General features: G+C 50.8%; 2 protein-coding genes across 6 annotated transcripts in view; one reads left to right on the top strand and one right to left on the bottom strand.

Annotated features, from left to right (window-relative positions):
• Window positions 1–23,194, bottom strand: part of LOC126572850 (mucin-17) — a 40,596-nt gene that overhangs the window by 13,286 nt on the left and 4,116 nt on the right. The gene's annotated exons all lie outside the window — the stretch shown is intronic.
• The window catches only part of LOC126572851 (uncharacterized), a 25,749-nt gene continuing 3,363 nt past the window's right edge, over window positions 809–23,194 (top strand). The window contains exons 1-6 of one of the 5 annotated variants that reach the window (XM_050232536.1): window positions 809–1,217; window positions 15,874–17,216; window positions 17,499–17,722; window positions 17,799–17,942; window positions 18,019–18,148; window positions 23,150–23,194. The exon at window positions 23,150–23,194 is cut by the window's right edge and continues 219 nt beyond it. In XM_050232536.1, the coding sequence (XP_050088493.1) occupies window positions 16,073–17,216; window positions 17,499–17,722; window positions 17,799–17,942; window positions 18,019–18,148; window positions 23,150–23,194 (1,687 nt within the window). In that variant the 5' untranslated portion in view covers window positions 809–1,217; window positions 15,874–16,072. The other 4 variants (XM_050232539.1, XM_050232537.1, XM_050232535.1 and 1 more) reach the window with 4 other exon arrangements.

Genomic DNA, 23,194 nt, shown 5'->3' with positions numbered 1-23,194 from the left:
CACGCGGCAAAAAACGCGACCTGATAGGAACTGCTGCGACTGCGTATATTGAAACCATTTTCCCCCCTGGACCTAGCTCCGGGCCTAGTTTCCGGTGCGTCGCAATCGTTACGCAATGCCACACGTCGTTTAGTGGCGCTTCTCGAGTAGAGAGGACGAACGGCGAACGAACCTTTCAATGTTAAACCTGTTATCAGCTTCTCCTTAGCAAAAGGTGTGCCGCAGGTGATGATGGTGATGATGATGGTGGTAATGGCCGCACCCTGGTTTTCGGCGAAACAAAATCAGTGTACAGTGCAGACCTCTGCACCTCCTCCGGCCTATTATCGAACCCGATCGTCATTGCCTTGAATCACGGGCACTTCTGTCGAAAACCAGCGATCGAGGGTGTGGTGTGACCTAAAAGAAAGGGTGGGCCACTAACATGTCTCGAGTGCCGTCGTGTTCGGTGTGACTCCAGTCCCCCAAAAACCAATTCCTCCAAAAAGGCTGGTGTTTTACTGTTTCCCTCTGACACACTCGCTCGCTCTTTGGCGCTTCGTGTGTCTTCTGTTCTGTGGTTTTTGGTTGGAAAGATCAACAGTAACCCACCCGCGTCAATGGGGGGCGCGAAGGTGGGTGTTTGAGGGCTCTGGGGAGGGGTGGGCACTCATAACAAACCATATGGCCTCTCCCTTTGCGCCCTCCCCTCCAGCACCTCGTGCAGCAGCTCTGGAATGGAAGCGAGGAGTGTTCGAAACGGATCACCGCACCGGAGCCAACCGGGGAGTCAGTTTATGATCGATCGTGGTCCGGTCCGGACATACGAAAAGCGCGTTTCCCGGTCGGACGCAATCACCAGTCCTTCGTCGCGTGCGAAACTTTTTCGTTCTCTCGCTCTCTCGCTCTCTCGTTCTCTCTCGCAAGATCTAAAGTGCGGTGTGTAAAGATCGCGTTTAATGCGTGTTCCGGTACACCCGGTGGTATCCTGTGTGCACTCCGACGGGAATGCCAGTGTGTGTGCGAGTGTGTCCTTTTGTAGTTTCAAGGTCTACATCCAGGATAGAGCAGTAACTGGCTCAGCTTAACTTAAATGCCGTTTCGTTCCGTTCGCCAACCGAAAGACTCATTTCGCGAAGCGACGAACCCCCTTTTTTTTTGCTCCAACGAAGGCCGGTCGGTCACAGCCGGTGCCAGCAGCACGCCTTTCAAGTTCTCTTCCGCCATCCATCATCGGAGTAAGTACGTTTCGCTTTTTAAGATCTTAATAGGCCCTTCTGACAAGCGCTAACAGCGGCCATAATCGTGTCCGGGCGCGCCGTACGAGCGCGGCTGTTCCACTCCGCTAAACATAGAACCTTTCACTAGTCACCAACCACCAGCAGCACCGCACATGATCGCTCCCGGCTGCTGATTATGTAACAACAGTGGAATGGAAGGAATGGAAGGAAAGAATACCAACAACCGGAACCTGTTGCGACGATCGCGTCACGAGCGATCAAAGGGCTGAACGACAAACAAACAGAAAAAAAAAAACAAAGAGCAGGGCAAGCAACGTCAACTCTTTATCGCATTACGAGAAGATGACACAAATTAAGTGCACCAGTTGAACCGTCCGCCCTCCCCGTGTGATCAGCGCCAAGACAAACGATCATCGTTTGTCATCCATTAGCGCCGCCGATGTGATGATGCGTTGCCCCACTGATCGTACGTTCTACATACAACGAACAAACTCATTTAGCGATTCGCGATCATCCTTAGGCAATTAGTCCCACCCTCCGCCACCTCCATCTCTCCTGTCACCGTTTAGAGCCAGAGAGGTGGAGTGCATTTGCATACAGGTGCAACCAGTCCCCACCACAGAATACACATGTCAGCGGTTTGGGGGAAGAACTTTGCCTTCGGTGTGCTCTCGGTGGCTACACTTCCTCTGGCTTGTGGCCGGCGATCAGCAGCAGCAGCAGATCGTCGTCGCTCAAGTTACTATTTACAACCTGCCTGCCCTCTCTCTCTCTATCTCTCTCTCATTGGTTGTCGTTCATTAGTGACGCTCGCGCACTGTTGTTGCCTGTTGTTGCTGCCACCGGTTAATGGTGCACAACAGCATGGCTTCTAAGATCGGACACGGTCCCTGGCATGTACCTGAAAACCGTTTCTAGTACACAACACACAGTGTGAGAGTGTTTTGAAAACATTTTTTTCCTCCCTCCTCCGTACAAACCTCTCATAACGGGTGCGCAATTTTGAATGTCCCATAAAATATGCCCCAGAGTGCGCTTAAACCATCTTGTGTTTGGTCAACCGGTCACCATTAACCAGCGCGCTCGATCACTAATCGCTATCGACATCAACCTGGGTGTGTAGTGCGCTGTCGCCATTGTGTTACACTTCCTCTGCCGCTTCTTTTGCAACGCCCATTGTTTGACACGACTCACGTGTGTGCCATGTGTGTTTGCGGTGCCAGGCGGACATCAGAGGCTAGGTAGATCTGAAATGCTTTTCCCCTTTCATCACCACCTGGTCATGGTAGCACAAACGAATCACCTTCCATCAGTGGACCACCCAGCAGCTGCTGTTGCTGCCGTTGAGTGGCCTTTCCGTGGTGTTTCCAATTACTGTCCTAACCTAGACCTTGAAAACGGTTAGCCATCCGCTTCTAGCCGGTTTCGCGCTTTCGCGATCGCGATAGCAGAGAGAGAGAACGCGAGAGAGAAGATGCGAACGAAAGGGGACCTTCTAGTGCGCCTCTCAGAGCGAACAATCAGTAACGATCGTACAAACGTGCATAAATCACGCCACCGCTCAGTCCACTAGGGGCGATCTCCGATTATAGTCTAATTGCACGTGTTATTGAAATCGATTACTAGCTTTCGAGCTTACGAGCAACAGTAGCAGCAGCAGCAGCAAATGAACCGTAAGTACGTCGGGGTCATAACGTGAACCTTAAGCATTGGATCGGGGCGAGTAGGAATGTTGAAGAACAAACACAAATCTTTACGCACGACTAGAATAACTTGGCATGCTTACTTCAAGCTGCACCTGGCGATCGCTTTCTTAATTCAAATGGAATAGAGCATAAATGTAAGTGAGAGAGAGAAACACACACGGTGAGCGAGAAAGAGGAAGAAATAGCTGCTGTAACAGTCGATAATCGGCAAGAAAAAGTGACCAGCATCACCAGAAGGGTAGGTGAACGGAGGAACTTTGTAATTAAATCTTGCCTCTCACTAACTCACAAACCTCCTCGCGGCCCCCCCATTCCCTTTTCATCGACTGGTCGATGGGTTCCAGCACGATCTTGGAACGATCTTGATATTGATGCAAACATATGAACAATCTTCTCTTCCTCCTCCTCCTCCATCTCCAAACAACAACATCAGAGCTCGAGGAGAGAGAATGAGACACGCAAAATCGCATTACCATAATTCGGAGGACTTATGATCGCGAGACGCTCCACGGCTGCAAATCGTTCTCGGGCCCCCCCGGGCCACCGTGAACCGGTTCGTTCGCCAGAATTGCCGGGCGGCGCGCCGCCGATACTGGGGTTCGGAGCCCCCGGGGATAGCCGGTTGGAATGAGAATATGTGGATCGCGATTCCGCGCGCGCGAATGTGGATCAGCACCGTCCATCGTCGTTGTCCACCAAAGTCCACGTCCAGTCCACGTCCAGGTCCAGAAGTTGAGCATGGACCAAACAGCAAAACGAGCGCCATCAATGACGGTGTGACCAGCGAGCGAGCGAGCGAGCGAGCGAGCGAGCGAGCGATCATCGAATGATCATCGATGGGGATTCTCTTAATTAGACTTCATAGGACCGAAACAGAAGGAAAGCGACGGAGAAGTTGAAAAGGGTGCACAAAAGAAGCAGAAAACTCTAGAAAAGCTAGCGAGGAGTGGCGAGCAAAATACTACCACCGCCAGCCAGCCAGCACAACGCATTCACCGAGTAGTGAGTGACGCAGCAACGGCACGGTTCGAAATGTCACGATCCACTTTTTTGGCAGCGGGCAACGGGCCCAACGGAGGGCAGGAGGAAATGCCTGTTCCCTCTACTGTTTATACTCTATCTTCCTCTATCTTTCTAATATATACGGCTCCGTCCGTAAGATACCAACTAAAAAAAAAACGGGCCCAACGGTCTGCAGCAGCGAGCTTTTAATGGCTGGACCGGCGCATGGACCTTCTTTTCGGGGGAAAGTCGACAGATTCTGACATTTCGGCGAATGCTCTCCCTGCCTCTGGAACAGTTACCCAAGCACCACTTTAGCCTAGAGTAAGACCAATATTGAACAGCAATCGCCGGTTGGCCTAGTTGAAGCAACAACAACAGCAGCACGATACAGAGCAGGAAACGATGAGAGCGCCGCTTGAGCACGCTTTTCACCATTTAATGGTTTATCTAAGGGCAACAAGCAGTCCGATCCGGTGATCCGCTACGAATTTGACTTTGTTAGCACCATTTTCGGGCAGCAAAGGAAGTGCCAGTGGCGGCACAGCACAAAACACAGCGCATTAGTTCCCATTTCGGGCGCAACGCGCGATCGCGGATTGTATTGCCGATGTTGGCTAGAAGGAAGGACGGTTGGTGGCCGCGTGGCCGATGATGTAATCGGTCAAAGAGGCAATCAGTAAAAGGCTGGGAAAGAAGAAAAAAAAGAAACTTCTTACCAATCCCACCGGCACGATCCTTTCGTCCTTTTACTTGGTTTCGTCCGCTCATTCGGTCCGGTCGTGTGTGAAAGTGCCATTCTTTTAATCTGAGGCCCCGCGCGATCCCTGGCGCGCGTCTGTATCATTTGCAACGCCAGCTGGACCCCAAAACACGATGTCCGCCAATGATGAACCCAGAGGCCCAGTGGCCGCGAGCGTGTGCGTGTCGGATGAACTCAACCGCATGAACGAGCAAACCGAAGGACAGCCGATCCGAACCCGAGAGGTCCCCCACCGGCAAACACCGAGCGCGCTACGGGGGCGCCCCCAAACAACAGAGCGCGCGTCCCACGGAACGCCACAGGCAGACAGCCGAGCTTTATAGGAGGATCGTGTTCGCTTTCAATTTCATTTTAACCCTCGTGCGGACTGGAAGTGTCTTGGGGCATATCAACACGCACCTTCGTCCATTAACGCGCGCGCGCCGAGGATCGCCGTCAGACATATCGTGAATCGCACTCCTACCACCAGCAAAAGAACGTCGTCCGGCCGTGTCCGGTCAGGTTAGTTACGTGGAAAAGGATCGATCGTCGATCGATCAAAAGTGTTTGAAGTGAAGGTGTTTTGAAGGGGCTTTACATGATTCTAAACAGACGTGACACCAGAAGGAGCATCAAATCAGCAACACCCAACACGGGCACACAGGCTCACAGAAGTGTGTTTTGTGCTCTGCACAAAATGGCGAATGCAGATGGCTGTTTTGCTAACCAATCTTGCGAGTTGAGGGATTGCTTCTTGAATGGTTTCGGAAGCAGCTTGTGCTTGTGATTGTTTGTGTCTTTGTGAGAAAGGAAGGGCGCGCGTGTGTCTAAAGTTTAGATCATGAAATGGAGCATCAGGTGCAGGTCACCTGTCACAGTGTTGGCTGTCGTTGGCGTTTTCGCTCTGTGGTATGGTATGTGGTCGCGATATGTGATCTGTCGATATCGCGAGTCACAACCTCATTGATCTCTTCTTGCTGAGCACGAAACTGCAGAACGGTGGTGGTGACTGGTGCTGGTGACTGGTGACTGTTGTGTATGTGTTTCAGTGAACTGCCCTCCAAACCTGCCCTCTCGGAATCCGCGCGAGTGCGATCAGCTCAGTGAGAACGTCAAACGAACGATCGTGGAGATCATATTCGATCCAGGTGTCGCGAGCGCGCGCGCGCGCGATCGTAGCCGGCATGTGCATACTAGCTGCGTGCCACGGTGCATGACAACACGCCACACGACGGCAGGACTCACCAAACAGGCCCACTTGATCGGTACCACCTGATACTGGTTGGACTCATGCACACCTCTATCTGTCTCGACTGATCGACCAACGACGACGACGACGTGTAGGTGGACTGACGACGCTTACCACAGACGTGTTGGAGCAACAACAAATCCCACAGTCCAGGCTGCAGGTTGTTTCCGATGCTGGCAACCAACACGCTGGCGGGCGCACAATCTAGATCCATTGCTGCGTTTGATGCAATCAAGTAAAGCAGAAGGCGGCGTAAGATCGATCTCGGCTGGCCTCACTGCATGGCACCGCAATCACTCATACTGATTAGTGACCCAGGCTCGGTGGTCACGGTGCGAATGACATCCCCCTTTTCGTTTTCGCCATCACGTCGCACAAGGCACACGCGACAATCGTTGGTTTCGAGCCCTATTGCCTCTTCAGGATTGATAGCATCAGCCTCAAAAAAGGCGACTTTTTGGGAGCCAACGATGAACAGAGCAGAGCAACTTCCTTCCTTCCTTCCGTCCAGTTGTGGTGCGACCTCAGTCGGTGCCAGTGACAGTCGCGAGTTAAGCCCGCGTGTGTAATCCTTTAGCAGCTTCGTCAGCTTCGCGAAAAAAACGCGACTACTCGCCAACGGACCGGTTTTTGTGGCCCGGCTTTTTGGACATTTGACATACGGACGGACGTAGGGCTGCCTTGGGAGCCAGGCCAACCAACAACCCAAACAGAGCGACCCAGAGTAAACAGTTCTCGGATTCGGAAAAAGAAAGGAATCTTAACCATGTCCATCTCACTCGCTGCCACCACGAAATGAATTCCATTATCATTCCTGTGCTGCCACGCAACAAGGGCTACCACAAACAGACTGCCTGACTGACTGACTGACTTGTCCTCTTCGACGCCCCTGAGCCTTCTCCATGAAAGCTCCCCACATATAAAAAAAAACCTCAGTTGGAATGTAGTTGAAACGGTTTCCTTTCGAAAAAAAAAATACCAAAAATGCAAACAAAAAAGGGACTTGCACGATCTCGAGATACCGAGGCAAATGGTGGCACCCAAAAGCGCGAGTAGCGGTGGCAAGTTACGGTACATTCCATTTCTCTTATCCTTCCTGTTTTCCACCGTGCCACGGAACTCGATGTGCATACATTTTGCGCTGCTGCTGCTGCTGCGGCAGCGGTCAATCGAGGGTCAATTATTGTGGCGAAAACTGCATGCTAATGGTGTTGGTGTCGGTCCTGTCGAACACCGTGGTAACCGGTTCCAACAGCCGGACACCGGCCGGTACCGGAGGATCTGTCGATGTGTCATCAGGCCCATCAGGCGAGCGAGACCCGCATTCACAGTATAAGAAGCCTCTGAATCCTGGTTCTGGTCCTGGTGACACACCGTCTCGCCCTTGATCGATCAGTTACCGAATCATCGTTAATGACGGGATCATTATCTACAATCAGCCCTCTGTCGCAAGCACCAAGCAGCAGCAGCAGCAGAGGAGCACGGTCACGCTAAGGAAGCAGGTCACCTCGAGAGAGAGAGAGAGAGAGAGAGAGAGAGCAAGAGGCCAGAGGGCGTTTGAGGCACCGTCGATGCTGTTTCGACAGCCTCAGTGGCTCACGTGACATATCGTCGGCCGACCTGGAGATTGATTTCATAATTAAGGTCATTTTTGATTGGCAGCTCAGCCCTTCTGCGTGTGTATTGCCCCTCGTGTTCCTCGCCGGAAACATTGCTGCTGCGTGAATCTTCGATCATTCAAATTCGTAATGCAGCCTCCACCGGACCGAGCGCCGCGGACTTCGCAGCTGCTGCTGCTGCTGCTGCCGGCCGTTGCGAAGGGGAAGGACCGGTTTCTGTCAGCTCCATCCGCACACGACGCGAGCCCCACGAGGCTCGCACACCATGGGCCATATCAGGCGGCCCTCTCCTTCTTGTCCCGTTTGTTTTGTTTTTATTTCTTTCGCGGCTGCTACTTGCTGCTGCTGCTGCTGCTGCTGTTGCTGCTGTTGTTGTTTCAAGCTAAACCTGTCGCACCGTTTCGTGACTAAATATGGGGCGAGGGTGCGGCTCCTCCTTGAGCCGCCTCCAAAAAGCCTCCACCATCCCGCCAATCCTCGCCGCTCAGCGACGCTCGCGAGCGATCGTCGAAAATACATTCGAAAAGAGCCCGGCGCGAGCACCGAAATGGTTCCACATGACGTACTGGTGCAGGGAGGGGAGGTCCAGTGCCGTGGTCGCGCTCGGTGAATACCCGGGCACCACCACCTGGCTGGCCCCAAACTACTGCGGGAGGAGGTTGAGACAGCGAGATCGCGAATTGCTGGAGAGAAAGAAGCCCAAATTCGTCGCCCGAACGTGTACGGGCGTGTGCTGTAAGTTTGGGCCTCTGCTTTCCTATGGCCCTAGGTGGCCTACGGGAATCAACCGGAGTGTGGAGAGCGAATTCGAACTGGTTTTTTTTTTAACACGATAACTCTTGAGCAAGAAGTTATCACCCACTGAAATGGACCTTAGGAACGCTGAAATGAACTGAAGTCCTACTACTCGCTTCGTCTCCATTTGGATCATTGTGTTCCATTCCATTATCTTGGAAGGACAAAGACCAGTGTACTGCGGGTCAAGCGATCGTCTGCCATTCTCAAGACCAAAGACAGAGGGCTTCACAAACAAATAAACCCCATACGTCGTTGGAGGACATTGGACAATGGGTGGACAACGCTTGAGCGCCAAAAAAAAAGGAGGACCATCAGATTCAGACAAAAAGGAGGACCTCAGACTTGAGACTTCAGACTTGTATTGAGCACCTACTGGAGTGTCACCTACTGTGGCACCCAGTACTCAACCCCCAATCCTACATATTGACACCAATACTTGAACTACTTAATCCATAATCCATAAGCTCATCTTGCTGGTGCTTGTTTCGTTGGATTTCAGCTCAGAGAAAGTCACACAAGTGAGTCTTCTTCTCCATGCTGGCCACTATTTCCTACCAAGGACGTGGCGCGTCGCGTCACTCTTTCTGCTTTTCCCATGCCCAAAACGCGCTGATTTTCCCAAGCTCTTCTCGAGAGCACACAGAGATCGCTGACGTTGGTAGCGCTCGCCTGATCTGATGCCGTCTCGAAAAAAAAAACACACAAGCGGTGTGGGTCTCGCATATTTTGTATACATTCTTTTCAACACCTTCTCCTTCACACACCGCACCCCATTTCTCATCTCGCTCCACGATGGTGGTATGTCTAGCGATGAATTCACTTGTCCTTACGTAATACGCCTAGGCCGCCATGTTGGTGGTGCACGGCAGTGCCCGGATCATTACTATCCGCACTTTGGCTCTCTTTTGCGCCACGAGAAAAGATCAATTACACACAACCACCATCACCACCCTCCTCGCCGAGAGAGACCACGAACGTGTTGTTGTTGTGGGAGCGACCACAGACCGCACACCCACCAAAGCCCTCCCTCCCGCCCCTTTGTGGTGGTGGCCAGGTCGTGGGGCGCGCCAAGACCTCTCTCGATGCGTTCGCGGTGTGTGCGTTCACGCGGTGTTGCTGGATGATGGCTGTGAGGCTAAGGCGTCTCCATGGCACAAGGTCCATCAGGGCTTGGCTAGCGGCAGACCCCGGCCGCCACTATGGGCACATTGTGTGTGCGGCCTCATCACATTGTGCTGGCCGGCTGGCTGGCTGGCTGGCTGGCTGGAGGTTTCGTGAGATGAGAATTATGTTGCTACATGGAATGTGATGCCAAAACGCGCGCGCGCGCGCTGTATCAGTCCGGCCAGAGAGGACGGATGGACGGACCTCGGCAACAAAGTTCAAACCAAACCAAAGTCATATCGCGGCTCAGGCTGGACTTGACCTGCCTTACCACCTTGCCTGGCTGCCTGGCTTCTACTGGCCAATTCAAACACTGCGCATCATTCGTACAGGGTTTTGATCCGCGGGTAGCCGCGAGTGTTTGCGTGCCTGGAATCGTCAGAATTCACCCGGCCAGCCGCCTGGTCATCGATGCACCAACCATTACCCAATCCACAATCCCACCGTTTCCACCGCGGTGGACAGCGTACAGTGCTCAGGTTCAGCTTCCAAAGGTCAAACAGACAAATGCCAAACGGACCAACGGCAGCAGCGGAGTTGAGTAATTAGCTTCTACGGCTAATCGACCAGCGGCGGCGGCGGCGGTGAAATCTTCACACGCTTTGATCGCAACAAGGAGTCCCTGCTCCTCCCCCCTCTTCACTCTTCTTGTCGTCCTGACCATTGGAAGTTCACGCGACGTAGCGCATTGATCTAAGACCATAAAAGACGGCCAGAGCCTTGGACAGCAGAGCAGCGGCTAGCAAGCGCGCTGCTGAAGGGCTTATCTCCCGATCTCCGGACCGGACCATCGGCGTGCAGCTTAGACGCAACATTTCTTCGAATGCTGTTGTGCGCGATCCTCGCAGCAAGTATGTCGTCATCGGGTCAGGTGGTAGCATTAAATGGTGGTATCTACGAAATGCCGAATCCCATGCGGGTCACGTGACGATGACACAAATCGGAGCCGATGCCTAGAGGGATCTTACAACACGCGCCATCGTCGATGTATCTCTCTTATCAGTTACAAGGCTGGGCAGCTGGGACCTTTGCAACAGATTGTTCCCAGCAGCGAAGGTGATCGCTAGCCTCTAGAACGTTCCGCGCTAGAGAACCTGAATGCCGTCTTCAACCGCACCTAGCGTTGTTGCTGCTGCCCGAAAGAAACCAAAGCCTGAGCCAAACAAACAAGAGGCCCTCCAGAAAGGAGCCGGTTGTTGGTTATTGCACACGCCCCACCCTAAGCCATCATCATCATCATCATCATCATCGTGGGGACCGGTTTTTTGGGGACTTTTTATTATTATTTATCGCGTCCACCGGGACACGATGGTGAAGACAGCAACATACCCCCCCTGTGTCTCCCGAGCGAGCATTTGTCATCCACTACACCGTGCATCCGCCGCCCCGCTGTCGACGCGTTCAGCCACTTCAAACTCGTTTCACGTCAAATGGCCGCTAGCAAGCAGCAGCAGCAGATGATTGTTAATGGTTGTTGGACACCGGCAGGCAACGCAAATCGTGCCCCAGGTGCTAATATCTTTCTTTCTCACTGTCACTGTAACGTTCCTGCCCCGCCCGGCGGCGACGTTGCGCCAATTTTTGGACCTCCGGACGGTGTCGGTGTCTCGCGCTGGCTGCTGTTGACACTTCACTTAGCAGCAGAGCCCGGAATCTGGGCTGGGCTCATGGTCTCGAAAATCGCCCGGAAAACTAAACAAAAAAACCCAAAACCGCGCAAATAGCATTCCTTGCACTCCGTCGGCCTATTTCACTGATCACGGACGTATCGACTGAGCAGCGAGGCTGATCTCACGCTGGGAATAATACCACCGGCCACCGGTACTGCCTTGACCGTTGCCGATCCGTTCTCACGGCGTCCGTTTCTTTTTTTTTTCAGCGACAACCCAAGACTACAGCAGGAAAAGGTAGCAACTGAAACCATAAAAAAAAAAACAAAACACGTTGTTTCGTGCAGAGCTGCTGATTTGCCGACCAACAAAACCAACAAAACCTGAACGCCTAGACTGTATAAAACTAGAAAAAACCAATCCAAGGGCTCGAACGGCGTGTCATTGCGTGCCTGGCATCCGTGTTTCAAATTCAGACCGAACCGTCGGTGAGTCCGGTGCAGCAAAAAAATAAAGTGCCATATAATATGTAGACGCTACGCCGAGCGTGCTCTGTTGTGCTGGTCAGTGCTGACACCGAATGGTGATGGTGGTGGTCCAGTAACCTCGGCGCATATGTCGCCGTCACCCGGACCGTTCTACTTTGCATAGGAGAACTGGTTGATTGAAGGCACCGGCAGTAGCAGCGATGCCTAGAATACGACCAGCTACCAGAAGCTACCCAAATGTGACAAAATACGACAGGCATAGAATAATACCTCAGAGACCTCAGTGGTGGTGCCACATCCGGGCACGGGAGAACGCAAAACAGCACCACCACACCACTGGAACCGCGAAACTAAGCTGGCTGGGGGGGGAAGAATTTGTTGCATCCTGGTGCCGGAACAACCAGGAGGGTTGCACCGTTGCAGAAGCATAGAATGTCAGGCCGCAACCTCCGGCAAACTAATGTGACAACCGCAAGGGCAATCTCTGATTGCGGTTTTGCACTATTGATTCGATGCCGGCACCGGGAATCCCGCAAATGGTTGGCGGAATCGGTCGTTCTCGGTGCATTCCCGTCAGCAAGACTATTTTAAAACTATTTTTAAACTTTCAACGAAAGCATGTCCTATTAATACAAAGAGAGGATCCGATTTATCCTTACGATGCTAGCGAAATACTCAGCAACGTATCGCATTGAAGAAAGCACTTATGCAATAGGTGTCTGCGTGAAGACCTGCGGCCATCAAGCAGTTCGGCGACCAACAAGCAGTTCGGAAGAAGGTTTCGCACGAATTTCGCTGCGTCACTCACGTCATGTGATCAGCTCAGTCCCCCTGCCCCTTTTTTTGTCGTTTAGGATTGCTTTTTGGAAGATTGCTGTTTAGCATCTTAGCATGGCCACAGAGCCAAACAAACAAGCTTCCCGGGGATTTTCTCTCCAGTAACCAGTTGATCACCGAATGAATGAGCGAATGAAGTAACGCGACAAACGAGGCCCAAGCTTGTAAAAAAAGGACCCCTCACTAATATCAATCCTAGTGGTAGAGTGCATCTCGAAACCAGTAGCAGTCCTGCACTGCTGATGACGCTGGCACGCTGAGAGATACGTGTCACACTATCCAACAACATACAACGCTGGCCACAAAAGAACGGCTCAGGCCACCGTATCTTTGGGAGCCCCCCGGTAGTCACCGGTGTGTGGCTGGCCTTTTCTTTTCGCGCGATGTAATGCTTGCCAGCGTCCGAAGGTCACACACGCCTTTCACTGGCACCGGTTACCTCTCAGCGACGACGACGATGGCGACGACGACCACACGCAACCGTGGGGTCTGTAGCGACAAAATGTCGCGAACGTGAAACTAACCACAGTGCTGCTGCTCGGGCGGATCTCTCACGGTAACACCACCAAAGGGCCACCACCAAGAACTGAAATAATCAATTACATTATTGGCCGTAACATTCCTTAGCAAAGAAACATTCAACAACGGGAAAGGGTCTCAGATCGCTTACAGGCAATATGTGCAAATGATCGAGAGCAAGCGAGAGCGCACCGCAGAGTACAGTTCTTAGTAAGTTACCGAGCTGTCCAGCCCAAACACGCAACGTCCCACAGACTACCGGAATGATACACAGCGGACGCACAGAGTAACGAATAGGTGCTGCGCTGCGTCTGGTTAACATTAACATTCAAATGTGCAAATGTACAATTGCACGTCGGGCGGTCTCTAGAGTATCTCAATCATCATGTCTCCTTCTGGTTGCGACGAAGAGCGCAGCAACGCTCCATAGTTTTGTCGCTCCTTCCCCCCCCCCCCCCCCCGCCCAACAAAGCCTTCGAGACCCATTTCTTCCGACCGACATATCCCGTGAAAGGGTCACAACAATGCGCAATAAAGTTGCAGCACAGCACATTGCACCGCACACTCCTGGCACCGACCTTAAGGTGTCCCATTATTCTAATGCGAAATGTCCTATGCACCCGGCAACCAAAGGGTGGCAGCAGCAGCATAGCCTCTTTCGCGCACGCCCAGCCCGTCCTTCCCCGCTGCTAGGCTCATATTTTATCGTTCTTCCCCGGCGACGGCGACGGCGACCGCGAGGCGTGACCGAAAGAAGCAGCGGGAGGCAGAGGCGCCCCCCTCCCTCCGGTGCGCTATGTGGCGCAAGAGTATTTTGCAGGTGTCGCTCGAGTGTCACTTTCAAAGCATCACAAATCAACCGTGCGTTAGCGGTAGGTCGAGCTATCAGCAGAAGACGCTTTCTTTGGGGCGCCGACCACTGTACCGTTCTTTAAATGCAAAACATGTGGAGTAGCAGGGTTCGGTTTGCTGGCCGGGTTCATGCGGTACGTGCCTTTGCGACACTAAACACACGGCAGCCAGCGTGGGGGATCTGGTTGTCTACAGCGGGTGCAGTACAGTAATCACATAGAACATAATTCAAACATAATTGCCTCATCGTGTCATAGCGCTGCACGATCGGGTGTGTGTTTTTTTTTTTAACAGCGAAACCTTACAGATCGACTCCACGGCTGCACCACCATTGAAGAAATAGTAACAACATCGCACCACGCGGTAGGTGGTCTTTGAAATGGAGCGATTGTACGAGAAAAGATGTACAGAAAATCCGCCTCTCAGATCCACTCACTTCTTTCGGGCAGGACTTTCATCCGTACGCCGTGGTGCCTGATTGATGATGCCCAATTTTCGATCATTAACGTAAGACTTTCGCGCAAAACAGCCACATAAAAGGCCACGTTTAGTATTCACTCACGATAAGGCCGCCGAGTTTTCCAGCGGCACCAACAGCAACTGCCGGACTGAAAAGCATCGGCGCAATGCACGCAATTCTACAAAAGACTTCAATGCTAGCAGAAGCGACGAAGAGTCAAGGAAATCCGGCCCTTTCGTAGGAGGATTGCGCGCGATTGTGTTTCATCATTAGTCTTTCCATACGCACGACCATGCGACCAAGCACGTATATAGGTTACGTCAAGGTGTACGATACTATTGGCAACAAGCAAGGAAGTGGTAGCCACCAGCATGCTTTACACGCTGCTTCCTACACGTGTATCTCACGAGATGCGCTGATCGCGCGATGGTGAGCGATCTGAGCGCCACTTCCTCGATCTTAAGGTTGCCCTGTTCCCAACGCAGATCAAGCACCGTGAATTTCGTAACACATTTCATAAGCCATCACACCGCGATCAGTGCGTAGAGGAGCCAAGAAACGATCCACATTTGTTCGCAAATTGTCCAGAAGTTTCGATCCTCTACCCAGAACTGCCAAAACGATTGTAATGCCAGCTAAACACGTGGCTTACCGTCGCTCACGACAATCACGAACCGTGATCATTAACGCGCGCAAAAGGGAAGGGTTGGTGCTAGTTGGTTTGTTGTTCAGGTTATTTTAGGCAGCTCGGCCAGTGAGTGGCCGAGTGCGAAAGGCGACACAACACACATTCAACACGGCAGCACCAACATCAACGCCAGTCCGCCGGAGACATGATGCGTGATTGATAAATTATAATCAGTTCGCTGTCGATTATTCATTCGCGGCCATTATATCGTTGAGCGTTGTGGCAGGCTGCAGAGGAAACCGGTCACCAGGCAACGAACTGGGTGCTGTAACTGGGTTGGACAACAACAACAACAACAACAACAACAAGTGTCGAGACACCGTTCGATACCGACCGGCCGCGACCAAACCATATGATTAAAGCCCGCGACTGACCGTGGAACCGACCGAATGTGCACGAAGAAAACAACATAACGTGTCCAAACCTTTTGGTGACAGAAAGGTGATGGCTGTGTTTATGCTTTTTTTTTTTTCTTCGGCCGCAAAGCCGCGGCGGTCAATGAAGCGGGGTCGGTGGTCGCACGCTGGCGTTGGACAGTCGGCGTCAACAATCACCACCAACTGCAACTACAACAGTTGGCTGCCGTAGGCCCGAACCAGAGACAGCCACCACCACACAGCCTCAGTAAGGTGCGAGCGAGCACGTTCAAGGCAAGGTGGTGTACCAAGCGCACACAGGGAGGTGGCACGATCACTCGCGCTACCTTGTGCGCCATTCACGGCTCGGTGTTATAGCGTAACGGGAGCATAACACTACCGGAAACCCTTCGAACTACAGGTGGTGGTATTCAAAAGGACGCAAGAAATAAACGATTTGCATCGAAAACTCTCATAAGTTGTGATAATTTGTCATTGTGCTCGAACATAAGTTTAATGCTGCTTCATGTTTTTACCATCCCCACCCCCCCACCCCTTCCCAGTTTGCAGATCTGAGCGGACAGTGCGTACCTCCTGAATGGAGAACCGGAAACGAACAATACCAGTACTGGCAAAAAGTGGAATCTTACCATTGGTTTGAAGATTTTGTGCAGCAGAGTGCGAGTGTTTGCGTGTGTAATTGGTGCGTGCGAATCAACGACGTTGTTCGTGTGTCCGAACAGTCTAGCCTAGACCCGGAACATGTATCCACCGATCTTAGTGTTACTGTTAGCGTTAGTGTCCATCTCACGCCAATCATCGGCCCTCGAGCTGCTCGAGGACGATGGGCGTTACGATTACTCTAGTCCCTACGCGAGTGCCGGCGGTTCACTGCTCGGTTACGGTGGACCAACGGTGGATGAACCACCGGCCACTGTGTCGCCCAGCTTCAACGGTGCAGCAGCAGCGGCGCCACCAGCCCAACCCGCCCAACCCAGTGCCCTGCTAGACACGGTCTACTATCAACAGCCAAAGGACCATCAGTCGGACTACGGTGGTAGTGCGTCGATCGAGATGAAGACCAGTGGCATGGAGCTAGAGAGCATAGAGGAGAAGGACCGTGCCTACGGTGGTCGGTTCAACAGTTCCGAAGCGATGATGGACGATGATGTTTACTTCACCACCAGCACCATCGCCGACACGGTCGAGCCCAGTAGCCTTGAGCGGAACGATAGTGCCGAGCTGCAACCGACCGTTCCGCAGTCACCGCAACCCGTGGATCACGAGGCACGGGCCAGTGTTGCGCAGGCATTCGTAAGTGATCAGCATCCTGGGGAGCAGACGGCACGAGATGAACCAGTCGGTGGTTCGTCCAGCCGTGCACTGGATCACCATCGGCACCATCATCACGAAACGCCGTCCGAGGAGACAACAAACTTGCTTTACACTCGCACTGATAGCAGCACCGGTGCCAATGGTGCCAACAACGACAGTGCCGAGCCTTCAAATAGTAGCAGTGGTGGTGGTGGTGGTGGTGGCATTGCAAGCCGGTTCGATTCCACCGAGACCAACGATGGAGAAAACAGTGTAGAAGAATCACAGGAAGAGGACGTGTTGGTAACAACGACCACCATTCCTTCCTCATTGCCTTCGGATGTTGATTCGCCATCGGTGGTCTCAGTGCATATTCCGACCAAAGCACCGGCATATCCGGCGATCGATGAGAGCAAAATCTCCAAAACCGAGCTGTTGTCGCGGCTGATCGTCGATAAGAATCTGCGATGGCCGATCGCCTTTCTGGTCGACGCGTCCAATGATTCGCTCGTCTTCACGAAGAAAGTGCTCGACGCATCGCTCGTCCCCAAGTCCCCGATGGATGCCATCTTGCTGCGGTACAATGGCACCGGTAAGTAAGCATAAACTTGCTCCCCTGAAGGCACGTACGGTAGGCGTCCAGTGTCGTGCATAAGATTTCAGCACGCACGTACCACTTCATGTAACAACCATCCATTTGGCGTTCCCACAATGTTCCCATCTACACCGAGAAACGATATGCTTCTTTTGTGTTTGTGTTTCAAATTTCAAACCAAAGTCAAATCGTGAGGTGACATAGTTTTCCAACCATCCGTAGTTTTATTTACAAGAGTGGTTAGATTCTCCTTTTAATATTGTACTTTTCCACCCGCAGGAATCTCCAAATCGATCGCATTCCGCAACACGAAAAGCCTAATGGAAGCGATCAACCAGCTGCAGCCAAGCTACGATCGAGGCGGTAGCGAGTACTACGGTATTCTGCGCACCTCACAGGAGGTGCCGTACGATAGTGCCATCTTCCTGGCCACCAGCAAGTCCACAACCGATCCACAGCTTTCCCGAATGACCGCTCTCACGTTGCTGAAGAAGCGAATCCGGGTAAGTAGAGGGCACACTCGTGTTCCGTGTGCATTCCAGCTCTTCGCTGATTTTGTTTTGTTTGTCACACCTTCAGCTATACATCCTGTGGTTCGGCGATGAAATGGATACCAACCAACGGTTGGACAATCAAACCGGACTGCATGAGCTCGCTTACAAAACCGGTGGTCGCGTGATACAGTTTGAGATCGACCGGGACTTTGGCAGCAATCCACTTTTGGTATGCCACGAAAACATTACCGGGGCCGATTACAATGACTTCTACTACAACTTCTCTATTTTCTTCATCCTTCCAGACGTCCCTAGTGTCCGAACACGATCTGCACGGAGCGCAAACGATACCGATCGGTGTGGATGAAACCGTACACAGTCTGTACTTCAAGCTGCACGGTCACCTGGAACAGGCGACCCTGGAAACTCCCCATGGTGATTAAACACATTTCCACAAACAGAATACAAACTCGAACGAACAAACCTCACCGACTAGGTGAACCCCCTCTTATTGATCATCCTGCGCGCGTTCTCATATCCTTGAAAGAGTTTGGCAAACCCGTCCCAAGTGGAAGTCCCGTCCCTATACTGGCCCATCTCCCGGGGGTGTGTCCTCGGAACAGCTAAATTTAAGTTTTATCAGGCCAATTCTACCATCGCCTCAACGCAAGGTCTGCTCAACGTTTTATTGGGAGGCAGCAATTTCAAATCCCTTTTGCATGCAAGCGATTGCTAGTTGCGTGCGAGATCGAACGCAAGTTGTGTGGTGGGCGAGCTCACGAACCACCATCGAAAACATCGCATGCCCACATGCCCTCCCCGATTCTCCGTGAACTGCACTGAATTAGAGTCGAGTTTCTGTCGTCCTGCTCCACCTTAACTTCCGATTGGCGGCCCGTTAGGCACCATCTTTTCCCATGATTGCAAGTACAAATCCCCTTTATCGTTAAGTACGTCCAACGGAAGCTTGTTTAAGGGCGAAATGGAAACTCGCCAGTTTGCAGTGCAGCACGGAGGTGGGTTGGTAATGCTCCCCCGTTGCTGATCGGAATTTGGAATCCTTTCAGCTTCAATTCAATTCGCGTTTGTTTCGACAAATTTACCCTTCCTTTCGCAACTTGTTTCCCAGCGTGTTTTATGCGTAAAACCATCATCTTATTAACGAAACATCCAGCGAAAATGATCCGTTTTAATGATAAGCAAGCAAAAGTGAAGAGATGGAAGGGAAATGTGGATGAGGAGCGTGCGTACTAGCTTGTAAGACAACTCTTTTAACCTGTTAACATTATGAAGAGACTTTTGTTGTAAATAATTGAAGAAAAGAAATGAGAACAAAAAAAACATCCTTCATTCATCCTTGTACCATCCCCCTGCCTGGATTCATTCGGTGTTGTGTGTTTGTCCGCCCACTGGTTTCTTGTGTTTGTGATCATCGTTTCGTTACCATTTCCGTCCTAACACAGCAGTTCATCAAAAACAAGCAATGACAATTCCGCAATGAGCGAACAGTTAGCTTCTATCTTTTCTTTTATCTTCTTAACCCAGCAAACCACACTATGAGGTTCTTTGAAATTCCAGAGTATGAATTACAGAGAGAAATGGAATTTCACTGATTTCTGTTTTACCTTTCTTTATATTTTATAAGACATCCTTGTCTTTTTCTTTAAAACTAAAACATCTGAATACTTTTCCAAATATTGGTGAAATGATATCCACAAAAACATCGCAAAGCTCAAAGACACAAAAAAGAACTAGCAAATCTATGAGATAATCTAGTAAAAATATGAGTCCTTTCCATACATTTCAGCAGATAATCTCACAGTGTGGATGCAGGGTAACATAAGAACAACATTGTTTCTAAAAACAACATCACTACCAACCAAATCGTACCATTCAGAGGTTGTCTGCTTTATATACGTATGCTGAACCATCCTACCAGGTGAACCAATAACCAATCACACTCAAAGGAGGTAAGTAACGACCGGCTTGGCTTGGTTACGTGTTGCATGTGTCTGTGTTTGTTCCAAAATAGTAACTAGCATTCATGCTGTAACCAGCCCCTCGACCGTAACCTTGAACTCATCTATGACGCGTTTGGCTGACTGCACGACCAACAGGTTTTGCACGTGCTGGTCCGGATCTACTGCGCAAAGCAGTCGCCCGTAATCTTGCCGGTTGATGACGACAAATTTCATTCTACCTACGTTATTCACTGTTTACCTCAAAACAATCCGCTATCAGCTTTGAATAATTATTGAATTTTTGTGTAATTGAAACACTCGTTAACCAACATTAACCAGCATCTTTTTGATCGAGGAGAATCAAAACAAAACGCCGCACGCGGCATGCTCGCCACTAACCCACGTCCACGTATGCTCACTTGCTCTCTTTCTCGCTCTGTCTCTCTGTGTATTATGAACCCGTAAAAAAGAGCAACCAGCGAGAGAAAGAGCGAAACATGCGAGGAGAGCAAAACAAATTGCGCAAAATCTCGGAGCATGCGATGTATTTTCCACCCCTTCGTTTACAGCCACAGCCACTTTCTTCCCCTGTGCCTTAACGCTCAACGCGGAACAAACAAATGAGCTCACCCCACCAGTACCGTGCGCCGTGGTGTGTGTCAGATGATTTTGCGGACGATTTTCCAATTTCTTCGATCATTTTCCACCACACTTTTTCACTGCCCAACAGCTTGCTACCACCACGTCAGTGCTCTCGTAACCGACAAGCGACTAAACCGCACACAAAGCATCGTAGTGCACTATTGCAGTTTTGCACAAATCGTGATGACTAAACACATTTTACGGACAAAAATGGTATTTATCCGCAACTCGCTCTCGGCTACTACTTACCTTGTCGGTGCCGATGGTCACAAACGAAAGTGTTCACAAATATCCCCCACGAACGACTCTCAGCCAGAATCGCTGGCAACTTTTCAAATAACACGAACACCAAAAACAAACCCTGCCTGTATCCTCCTGGACTAAACTGCGTGCTGCAACGGCGAGTTGTAGTACTTTTCCCTCTGCTAACAGTCTTCTAACGCTCTCAGCCTGCTAACGTTAACTGAAGCCGATCCTTGTAGTTTTTTTTGTTTGCTCCACACTACAACCCATCTCATGGTAGACCGGGGGACGGCTCTCTCTCTCTCTCTCACACAATCGCTGCTCTTTGCTCAGAGAGCCCCAACAGCGCCAATAGAGATGACGTCACACCGGTGGCATGCCGACTGGGCGAGAGAAGGCCAACACTACGAAGAAGCATAAAACATCTGCGCAGATGATCGAAATGAGGTTTGTGGTGCCGCATACAAAAGATCACACTGACACAGTCACGGTAGTTGTTGGCGACAAATGCCAACACAACATTTTGTAAGATAAAACCCGCATATTCATGGAGTTGCAGGGCCAATTATCGAACGGTTTCTGTTATAAACAAGTGCTTTTCCACCACATCGCACCTGCCCAAGGAAAAACAAAAATGTTTCTCCAAAATACGACGATCTCACTCGACCATATCTTTACCGTGCAACGGCGTGTTGCATGTGTGTGCAATGAGAGATCACGAGGAGCAAAGAAACGGGCACTAAAAGAGCTTCGAGGCAGCACATGAAAAGTGAAACGTTTTATAGCTCTTATCAAGCAACTGCGTTTCCAAACGGCCAGCAACCCGACACGCGACCGCAATCGATCGACCGTTGTTTCACTTTCGATCCTCACCCACACCATTGGGCGCTTCATCATCAGCGGGGTTGGAAATGTTTTCAACAATCTGGCGGTAGATCGGTTTACGGCGTATGATTTCGACCCTCGCCAATTACGAGCAGAATCATTCATGAAGACTTTATTCCTTTCGCCGCTAAAGACGGACGAAAGAAAGACCCTTCAACGATTCGTTAGATTGTTGAACAATCAAACTGTATGGTAGATCCAAAGGAAGCAGTTTCGTATGATTTATGAACACCTTCATTACGTCTAATCTCCTAATTGCTCCAACGCAACGCCCTTTACGAGCTACGGTTCCTAATCAAAAACGATCTTATGCAATTTTATCACATTTATTGATCAAGGAGTTCAGAAGATGTGATCCATTTTCCCGAATTCCGTTTTAACCAAAAATGTCAACAATCAATCAGCCTAATAACGTACCAAAGACTGATTACTTTGATTAAGATTGTAGGTTATACTTAATCTTTCCACACTAGAGTTCCTCTATAAATCCATCGATCCATCCATCTTTCCAGTCCAGTACAGTGAAAGGTACAATCAGCTTGTTTATCATTATTATCAGATGCATCTCAGCTCCAGAATCACAACAATCTCCCATGTTTCTCAAAGTCTTGTGCGAATGACTGGAATTTGGTGTTGGGAGTGCCCCATAGCATAAAAAACTAGAATATAAACAACGCTAGTTGCTTCTGCGTACGCTGACGCACAGTAACTGCGTTTTATCCAAGTAACCAGCACACGCACACACAAATCCAAATCGTTGCCTAGGAGCGCAACCATAAACAAATGGCAGCGGTCGCCCTCCCGCCAGTCTAACGGTATCAACCTTCCTTACGCCAACGATCCACCGATCTGCCTTGGCCTCTTATGCTAAACAAACAAACCAAAAGCCGCGCCTCCAACTCTTCCTCGATCCACCTCCTCCTCCTTCTCCTCCTCCTGGGGAACCGTCCACGGGACGCATACGCATACGAAGCATAAATTGGAATCACTCTCACTCTCCCCGTTTGTTATGTTGCTCTCGCATCTCTACTCGCATTTCGTGCACCTATTTCGCTCATACCAACCCAGAACCGAGGTTTTCCCATCCCTCTTTTGTGCACAGGCACTGCCGGCTCCACATTGTCCATACGAGATCCGGTTCTCATTCTCGCTCGCGTCATCTACTCACTCAACGGCGGGGCACACGGAACCGTAAACAAAACCAGCTGTTTTCGTCCTACCAACGCCACCGAAAATCATCATCCCATGGCCATGTGCTGCTGTCGTTCGTTCGTTCGTACGCAGCGTACCGCGGACGATGCTTTGTTGTTGTTGGTACGAATGCAGCTTGCACCGAACGGTGCGGTCACTGTATTGTCCGGCTTCACAGGAAAAGCATTCACCAGAAATACTTTCCCTCGACGCTTTGCTGCTGGACTGTGGTGTGGCTTCACCACACATCTCGGTCCTGCGCTCTCTGTATCTCGTTTTCCATTTACCTTTTCAGTATGTTCATGATGTTTACAGTGCTCATTGTGGATGCATGAAATTCTTTCCCCTGGGTACTTTGTTTCATAATGTTTTAATCCTTCGACGACGTAGAAATCAATCATTATCGAAACTACAGCCAAAAATCGTGTGATCAAAGCTATTAGTGAACGGCAACTAATATACTAATCGAAAGCTACCTTTTACTTATTCCCTTTCTCCCAAATATCACTCGCAGGATCCAAGGTAATTGATTTACTGGCAGAAGCGCACCATGGATTGT

This window comes from Anopheles aquasalis, chromosome 2 (genome assembly GCF_943734665.1).
Source record: "Anopheles aquasalis chromosome 2, idAnoAquaMG_Q_19, whole genome shotgun sequence".
Classification (NCBI taxonomy): Eukaryota; Metazoa; Arthropoda; class Insecta; order Diptera; family Culicidae; genus Anopheles; species Anopheles aquasalis.
Note: the sequence above shows the minus strand (reverse complement) of the source record. Positions and strands in the feature narration are given on the sequence as shown.